At 56.6% G+C, this 8,740-nt stretch overlaps 1 protein-coding gene across 1 annotated transcript; it reads right to left on the reverse strand.

The window, feature by feature from the left end:
• Positions 1–332: 332 nt before the first annotated feature.
• On the reverse strand, positions 333–7,456 carry ZP3 (zona pellucida glycoprotein 3). The gene is made up of 8 exons (XM_027125480.1): positions 7,131–7,456; positions 5,012–5,130; positions 4,232–4,335; positions 3,978–4,155; positions 3,765–3,882; positions 1,163–1,254; positions 899–1,026; positions 333–563 (listed from the first exon to the last, which is right to left on the reverse strand). The coding sequence occupies exons 1-8, from the start codon at positions 7,437–7,439 to the stop codon at positions 346–348; spliced, it is 1,266 nt and encodes a 421-aa protein (XP_026981281.1). The 5' UTR covers positions 7,440–7,456; the 3' UTR covers positions 333–345.
• Positions 7,457–8,740: the final 1,284 nt, after the last annotated feature.

Raw genomic sequence — 8,740 nt, forward strand, 5'->3', positions numbered from 1 at the left:
GGCGACTAGAAGTCCTTTCCTCCCTGCCCCCAGCCCTGGCATCAGACCCATAGGGCCCAGAGCCAGGACCCTCTGGCCCCCTAGAAGCGGGGCTGGCAGGGCCCACCCTTCTTTAGCCCCCAGCACCTCTCATCTCGGCCTCCTTGGAGATGTGGGATTATACTCGCCCTGGGAAGACAAGCCCCACCCGCTCTGATACGCAGACTTGCTAAAGACACAATGGTACTTCAGTTTCGCTGCTTGCACCCACGACCCTGTTACAGTCCACCCTCCGCCCCTACACAGCCCCTCCCAATTCACCCCCATCTAGTTACGGTGCCACACCCCAGAGGTCACTTTCTTCTTTTATTGGGAAGCAGACACAGGGCACACGGGGTGGGAAGCAGCCCGACGCTTCCCCGTGAAACCCAGGACGATGGTGGCCAGAGTCAGGGACACCACAGTGGCCAGGCCTAAGCCCAGCATCACCGAGGGGGGAGAGGAGGTGGACCCTTCCACACTGTGGTCTCTAGTCTTCCCCAGGAAGATCAGTGGCCCCACTGTGACATCTGCTTCTTCTGTCACTGAAAGACAAGACATCCAAGGGTCACCTTAGTCCCCACACAGGAGTCAGGTTAGGGGTTTGGGGTTGCTCAGTGGGTTCTAGACCAGTAGGTTTAGTTCTAACAGCTGCATTATTCTCCCACACCCCTGATTATGTGTCACGACTCCAGGATGACTGCAGAATGGCCCCAGCCGACAGCAGGGTGAAGGCTTGGGGCCTCTCTCACTTAGCCCCGAAATGGCATCCCCCTAGGGGTAAGCAGCCTTAAATGGGGAACAAGTGTCACCCTAGAGTGACATCCGGTGCCCTAGACTGAGGGGAGGGCAATAGACCTGGGGCCCTCTGGAGACCTACCATGCCTGCGACTGCGGGGAACAGACTGTCCCTCCAGGTGGCGCAGCCTCCTGTAACGGCCTGATACGCCACAGCTCCCCTTGTTACAGCATCGACAGATATCAACAGGGCCTTCTACCGGGGACCATCTGAGAGGGAAAGACACAAGGGTCAGACGGCTGTGCAGTCTGCAGGAAGCGGTTTGCTGATAGTAGGCACCTTGGGGGAATCAACAGGAGTGTGGCCAGTTTGCTACCCCGGTTATGTCCAATCTGGTCTCCTCACCTATTGGAGGACTTGCTGAAGGAACAGGCCTTGCTTATTTGGTCTGGGACTTGGTCAACCGGAGTGACCTTCAGGTGGCAGGTGATATATATCTGGAAATAAGAGCAGCTGTTACGAGGTGGAGTTCTACGCAGTGCAGTGACTAGTAAGCCAGTTCTTCTCTAACCCTTAACCCTTGAGGGGGAGAGGAAGCCCACTTTAGGGATGGGATAGTGCAGGCTCAGAGGTTAACCTGCCTCAAACTTCAGAGCAAGTTGCAAGTTGGATTCTAAATCGGCACCATCATCTTTATTCCTCTGGTCTTTCCCCTACTTTTCCAATCACTTAGCATGCCTAAGCCCCGGGGCCCATTAAGTCAGAACCTCAGGGACAGGAAATCAAGTCCACAAGGGCCAAAATCCCACCCGACCAGCTGGAGTGGGGGGGTTTTGACAAAACCAGAGCTCAGGTCAGCCTGCATCCTTTTGGAAGAGGTTCCCCACAGTCAGAGGTCCCCCTTCATACTTCAGGGTCTCAACACACACATGCACACACACCCCAAATCCTGCAAAGAAACCGAGGTGCACCGCCTTTCCTAAAGCCTTCTGCAGAACCACAAGCCTCGGCCACCACCTAGTGGCCAAGCGTGCCTGCAGGGTAACCGTTTCGGAAACTTGAACCAGCCTGGTTGCACTTCTGGCTGCCTCTGCTTTCCATCTGCACACACACCCCAGCCCCCTCACCAAAGAAGGGCTTCCGGGTCCCTTAGTGTTCCCACTCCAGGAAGGGAACCGCTTTGAGCCTCAGCTTCTTCCCAGAACATATTGCTGATGCTAACTGGGGCCTCAGATCCCAGGGTGGTTCCTCGTTAGCTTTCTCCCTTGTGCCATAGCCGCGCCATCAGCCAAGCCACCCGCCCACCTTTGAGGGAGAGCCGTCCGAGAGCTCAAGGCTGCCTTCCGTTGATCAGGATCGTCCTCTGATCTTAGTCACCCCCAGCCCATCCCTGGAGAGGCAGACACCGGCTCAAGAGTCACCCATGCTGATGGCCACCACCTGTGTGAAGCCTCATCCCCTCCTTCCTCACCCCTGGACCACCTGTGAGGTCGATTCCCTACCCCAACCAGCATCTTCTACCCTGGGCCCCCCAGGGTCACCGAGGTGGGCACTGGCACCCTTCCCGAGTCTATTTTCTTTTATCCCCAGCCCCATTCAACCCAGGACCTGCCATCAGAAAGCTCCAGGACATCTCCCAGTAGCTTCAGTTGTGCCCTTCCTTCTATCTGTCTACCATCTGTAGCAGATAACTTCTGTTCTCCGAACAGAACTTCTGGGTGAGGTGAGGTAGCAACAGCGAAGTCTAAAAATTCACACCACTCGTCCCTCAGTGCCAGCCAGCCACGTAAGCCTCTAGTTTGGCGGTTTGCAAACCTAGCTGCTGATTAGACGCGCCAGGGAGCTTAAAAGGCTCCTGATGCATTTCTAAATAAAGAGACTAGTGGCTAGGTATGGTGAGATACTAGTGGTTGAACCTAGATGGTAGGTACACAGCTGTTTGCTGTGAAATTCTTTGGGCTTCATTTTTGAAGATTTTAAGAAACTGCAAAAGTTGATGCCAGGTCCCACCTCAGTGAAATGAAAATACATGGGAGGTATCAGTATTTTGATGGTCCTTAGGTGGTTAGTACAGAGCCAGAGCTGAAAACCCCTGCTTTAGTCATTAATCCTTCCTGACCAGCTATTCCAAATTTCACATCCTCCCAATCCTATCTCAGGAAATTTGTTTAAAAACTTCTTGATTTTCGTTTGTAAGATTCTACCAGCACTTTCTGGCTAGAGGCCAGTCCTACCTGTGCTTCCTGCCCAGCCATCACGAGTGATCCACGTTTTAGCTCCCTCCCCCCTCTGCCACCCTGAGTGTCAAGTTGAGCTTCCTAGCTTAGTGGTTCTCAAAGGGTGGACCCCAGAGCAGCAGCATCACCAGGACCTGGAAACTTATTAGGAATGCAGATTTCAGGCTCCACTCCAAACCTTCTGAACCAAACCCTGGGTGGGGGGCCCAGTGGTCTCTTTCAACAAGCCCTCCAGGTGATGCTGATGCGCTCGGGTTTCAAAAAGTCACAGGTCTAGCCTATGATCAAGTTCGAGAGGCTACCTAGCATGAAAAGTTCACCCCTGCTTCCCTTGCCCTTCTAGAAAGCCTCCAGGAAGGCTGACACCTGCTCTTATTAAGTCCTTTACTCAACCCATCTGGGTTCTGGCCCTGCTGACCTTGGTGAGGACAAAGTCAGTGACTTGGTCATCAGATGCTGCATCGTTGGTGCTCATCCGATGTGAGCTGTCAGCTAGGTCTCCTGCGCTCCTTTTCTCCTAGTTCGTTCTCTTTCCAGGATCCCTGAATTTCTCCATCCTTCATGGATTTTCTACCAGTCTCTTAGGGCCTGTGCCTTCCCAAAGATCTCACTAGAGCCCATGGCTTTTTCTACTTGATAAGTTACTAGGATAGGGCAGAACTATTAAATCACTGCTTAAGGGGACAGCTAGTGAGTGACCACACCGGCTAGTAAGCCTGGTCAGCCTGACCCTATGAGGTCAGCCTTATTCCAGGCTCTTAAGCCATTACCGTGTTTCTGGAGTCATTAGCAAAGTGGAACACATCCACTGTGAACTGGAGGGTCTCTGGTCTGGGTCTGGGTGCTTTGAAAGCAGATGAGGCATCGGTGAGACCGTCCACGAGACAACTTGAAAGAGAACAAGTGAAACACAGTTAAAGATTGAGGAGGGTGACACAGGTCGTGTTGCACAAGCGTTCCCTAGAGAGGTAGCCCAGCCTTACCCGTGGAAGTCCACGATGGTGTGATGAGGGGAGGTGTTCCAGTCCGGCGTCAGCGTGGCCACACAGTGGTCCACGAACACTCGCAGGGGCACGTGGCTGCCGGTGTGGACTTGGGCCTGGAGGTGGGCTCTGTCTCCCAGGTGGAAGGTGGGCGTCGTCTTCTCGGTGCTCCAGTTCTCTGCAAGGCACGGCCAGGGTGAGGGTCTGCCAGAGCGCCCCCTGCTGGCTGCCCCCTCCCAGCTCTCCTTGCTCACCCTCCATCAGGCGCAGGGAGAAAACCAACTTCTCCTCCGAGAACATCGTGGTCCTGAAGGGCACCCAGGTGGGCAGGATGGCCCAGCTGCTCACGTTGCCCTGCCTGGGAAGAGAACAGCAACCGTCCACACCTGGCCCGGGGCTGCTCCAGGTCCCTGGGCTGCAGCCCCTACTAGTAACACACTGCCCTCCTCTGGGGTGTGTACGGTTCTGCCCAGATGTGTCTGCCCACTGTCCGAGGCCCCCGTCTCCAGGATCTTGTTCTGGGAATCCCTTCCACACATGCCTCATCCCTTGTTTCCTCGTGGTATCAACACCATCTCCCCTCCCCACTCCCAGATAGGAGGGCAGGTGTTGTAGTTATAAACCAGTCGCCCTGTCCTCCCACCTCGATGCCCCAGTTCACAGGCACATGCTTCATGCTGGGGCCTCCCCACCCTTGCTCAGCCACTGCGGGAAAGCCAGAGGGAGAGAGCAGGTTGTGATGGCCAGAGTCAGAGCCTGGAACCCACCCCTGCGCTATTGAAAGACCACTTCTGAGCTCTGAGGGCGCCAGTGGCCGGGCAGCCTCGCAGCTTCCACCAAGAGGCAGCTGTGGCCCGGACCAATTTCAGAGGCTCAGGGCAGAGGCAGCAGGCCCTCCATTCCCGCCAGGACTGAGGGCAGGGACCGCAGCCCAAGCACCTCCCCCTCGTCACAGCTAGATGCTGCCAGGAGGCTGACGTGCCTGCCGAGGGACCTCTGTGTCAGGGGCAGCAACAGGCCCATCCCACACGGACCTGGGGTAGCGGCACTCAATGGGGACCTCCGCGCGGTTAGTCCTCAGGATGGACAGGTTTCCCACAGGGCGGGGGTCATGGAACAGGAAGGTGCTGTACACCAGGGCGTCGTCGGTCACCTGAGGGAAAGGGGAGAGGTTAACTCTCCCAGCATCACCTGCCCTGATGTGCCCGGCCAGGGGCAGGAGGACCGTCCGCTGGTGGTGGAGAGAACACAGGCCCTGGGCTCAAAGCCTGCTCTGCCGCTGACAACGTGGGAGAGCCTGGACAGGCACCCCCTTCGCACCTCTTTTCACCCCGAAATGGTGACACCACCGCAGGGAGTCTGGATCAGCTCCGTGTCATCACCAAGCAGCGCCCAATGACCAGAGACATCGGGTGTATGCTCCCTGCTCAGACTGCTGCCCTCACCCCACCCTAACACACACACACACACACACACACACACACACACACACACACACACACACACACACACACACACACACACACACACCCCTTCCTTTTCCAGGAGAGGCCTGAAGCCAAGAAAGCCTCCAGGAAGAGGCGAGAAACTTCCAGGAATTTAACTCACTGCCACAGCAGTTACTACCTCACTCGCCCTCCCCCTTCTGACTTATTCTCAAGCCCATTTCACAGAAGGGGAAGCTGGTTTTTAGCGGTTGCCTGAGGCCGGAAGAGCACAAGCAGGTGCTGCTGGGGCAGTTTGCAGCACCTGCCCCCCGACCCTGGCCCCCCCAGTGAACGGCTGCCTGGCCCTGCCCTCCGCCCGCTCAAACGTCAGGGGAGAATCCTGTCTATCAGCAAGGGTCCCAGGTGGAGCGCTGCATATACGTGGGACCCAGTGCAAAGGGAAAACGTGGGGCTCCTTGTTCAAAAGGACAGCAGAGCATCACTAAACCGAGTGTGGGCCCCGAGAACCGGCACAGGTAGCGCTTCCGGGAAGCCGCCCCATCCCCGCAGGATTCTCATCTGGCGAGACTGGGCAACATTGTCCTGGGGAGAGGTGTCAGCAGGCTGTGCTCCATGGTGGAGTCAGCTGGGGATCTTAAAGCTACCGATGTCTGTCCCCACCTCCATTCCGATTTAAGGTAGGCTGTGGGAATCAGGAGTTTTAACCACTCCCCAGGTGATTCTAATGCCCCGAGGCTGGGAGTTGCTAAATTAGGATTATTCCTTAACTCCTGCGGCCTCCCTATGCTCTCCCCAGGGAAACAAGGCCCAGGAGGCTTCAAGGACAGCCCTGGGCACCACACTGAGACCAGAGCCCCAGAGGAGGACTCCGGGGGCTGACGGTGCTTCAAGGCCAGGTGGGCAGGGGGGCATGACAGAGGGGAGGACAGGCTCTCTGAGCCGGAGCAGAAGTCGGTCCAGGGAATCATGCACCAGCTGGGCCCGGTCCGGCCCTGCCTTGCTGAAAGGCCCCTCCTCTAGTCTGAGGCTCTGCCCCTCCCCACTCTCCTTGGGAGGCGTCTGGCCCGAATATTACTCAGCTCTCTTCCTGTACATGCCCCCTACTTGAGACTGCTCCTATGTGACCCACTTTGAGCCCCTTCAACATAGATGAACACGATGCCCTTTGCCCCCTCCCTCAACATCACTTTTAGTTCAAGGCTTCAAAGCCATTAAACATGAATGAGGGATGCCAAAATTCTGGTGTGTTTTTTTTCGGAGATGACTTCCGAGCTTTCTGAGGTGTCAAAGTTCATCTCTTCCATACAAATTTCTAGGGTCCCTCACAAGTGCTGGGCTACCCACAGGGGATCCTATCACACCCTCCTCCCCTACATCAGCTACATCTCTCCTGGATGCCCTCCAGGGGTTCATAAATCCTCAGGAATCGGAGTGGGGGTGCCCAGTCTGGCCCAAAGTGCACTGCCACCTCTGGACTGCACCCCACCTCCCCAGCTTAGGCAGCTAGAGGCAGGAACTCCCCCGCATCCCCGTGCCACTGAGGCCCAGCTTCAGGCCTCAACTACTCCAGCCACCCGACCCCACAAATGAAAGGAATTCACCCCAGCCCCGCCTGACACCGGCTCTGCATCCACACTCCCCATCACCGGCCCCCTCCCATGTCATCCCCCCGAGGCCGGGGCTGCCGAGGGGGCCCAAGCCTCACCTGCACACGGTTGCCACATGCGTGCAGCCCAACCTCAAACCTGACCACAAGATCTGTGTCCATAGAGAACAGCGGCTCACAGCGGTCAGGACCCAGGGTAAGGTCTGCAGGCCTGATGAGCTTCCCGGTGCCAAAAAGGTCTTTGCTGACAGTAACCACCAGCTGGTCCTCCTGACAGTCCACCATCACGGCGGGTGGCTTCGATGGCATGAGATGTTGGGATTCATCATGCCAGACAGGCTGGGGGTTGCACAGCTCCAGACTCCCCCAGAGCAGAAGGCAGACAAAGAGCCTACAGCTCGGCCCCATGGTGCCTACGAAGCCGCTCCCACTGGCAACTCCGGGGCAGGCGCCACCCCCGCCATCTTATACCCCGGGCGATGGTTACTCACACCTGGGCTCCCAGTTGCCTCCCTTCCCCAGCCAATCCAGTGGGCTAGGCCTCCGCTGCTCAAAGTGGCTCCCGGACCTGCAGCATCGGCATCACCTGGGAGTTGGTTAGAAACGCAGACTCTGGGATGTCCCTGGCTCTCCAGTGGTTAGGACCCCACGCTTCCACTGCAGGGGGGGCCAGGTTCGATCCCTAGCTGGGGAATGAAGATGCTGCAAGTCGCGTGGCACGCCCCCCCCTCAAAAAAAAGAAATGCGGACTCTCAGCCACAGCCCAGGATGACGGAGTCAGGATCTGATTGTTTCGCTATCTCCCCAAGTGATGTGTATTCACATTGAGGTTTGGCAGCCTGCTCAGTCATAACTTCTCACCCCTTCCCTACTCCCACCCCTAGGGGTCCACCCTTTGCAAGGCCTTGCCCTCATTGCCTAGAGAGGGAGCTGAGAGATATCCTGGGTTGCTGGGGCGGGGTGGGGGGACCTGGAGAAAGGCCTTGATTGAAGGATGAGGAGGATTTTATCAGAGATGGGAGCTCTTTCAGAGGAGAGAAACGGAGGCATCATTAGGAGACCGGGGTATGTTGTGAGCCGCTGCTTAACTTTACGGGAGGTAGGAGGGAAGGGCGGTTCAGGCAGAGGCAGCTGTGAACAAAGGTGTAGATGGGGCACTGGGTGGGCTTGGGGGAAAACCCCAGGAACTCAGAGATGCTGGAGCCTCAGGTCCCCAGGGGGCAAAAGTGGCAGCTTAGGGAGCTGGGGAGGTGGGTGGGGCAGGATCGTGAAGGTGCTGGGCTGAGATGCTGGACTTTGCTCTGGGGGGCGGGGCGGGGAAGGCCACAGAAGGGTACTGAAGCAGATGCACCATCTGGCGAGCTCTGGCTGGGGAGGGGTAGGACTGGAGACAAGGGTCAGGGGGCTACTGCACCAGTCCTGGCGGAGGAGGTAGAGAAGGACTGACAGACAGGGTCAGCCTGTACTCATGGCCTACTCTGTGCCAGGCCTGGGTGAGACTCCTTCAGGAGGGGAGAAAGAATACAAAAAAATTCACGGCACTGAATTGCCAGGGCAGAAGTGTGTACTCTCCAGCAAATGCTTGTTTCTAATGTGACTGAACCATACATCTAAGTCACTTAACTATACTTCCTTGGTGTTTTTTTTTAATACTCTACTTGTGCAAAAATAAATAAATGCAGGGGAGAGACTGCCCGCACAACTTCTTC

The sequence above is a fragment of the Aethalodelphis obliquidens genome, unplaced genomic scaffold (assembly GCF_003676395.1).
Source record: "Aethalodelphis obliquidens isolate GAN/ISIS:26980383/991018 unplaced genomic scaffold, ASM367639v1 scaffold30, whole genome shotgun sequence".
In the NCBI taxonomy this organism is placed as follows: domain Eukaryota; kingdom Metazoa; phylum Chordata; class Mammalia; order Artiodactyla; family Delphinidae; genus Aethalodelphis; species Aethalodelphis obliquidens.

What these genes read in the sequence shown, in the direction of transcription:
- ZP3 (XM_027125480.1), bottom strand. Translation starts at nt 7,439, where the DNA reads ATGGGGCCGAGCTGTAGGCTCTTTGTCTGCCTTCTGCTCTGGGGGAGT. An exon ending in ATTGAGTGCCGCTACCCCAG is followed by an intron (nt 4,336 to 5,011) that starts GTCCGTGTGGGA and finishes TTCTCTTCCCAG; the next exon opens with GCAGGGCAACGTGAGCAGCT. An exon ending in ACCATCGTGGACTTCCACGG is followed by an intron (nt 3,883 to 3,977) that starts GTAAGGCTGGGC and finishes TTCTCTTTCAAG; the next exon opens with TTGTCTCGTGGACGGTCTCA.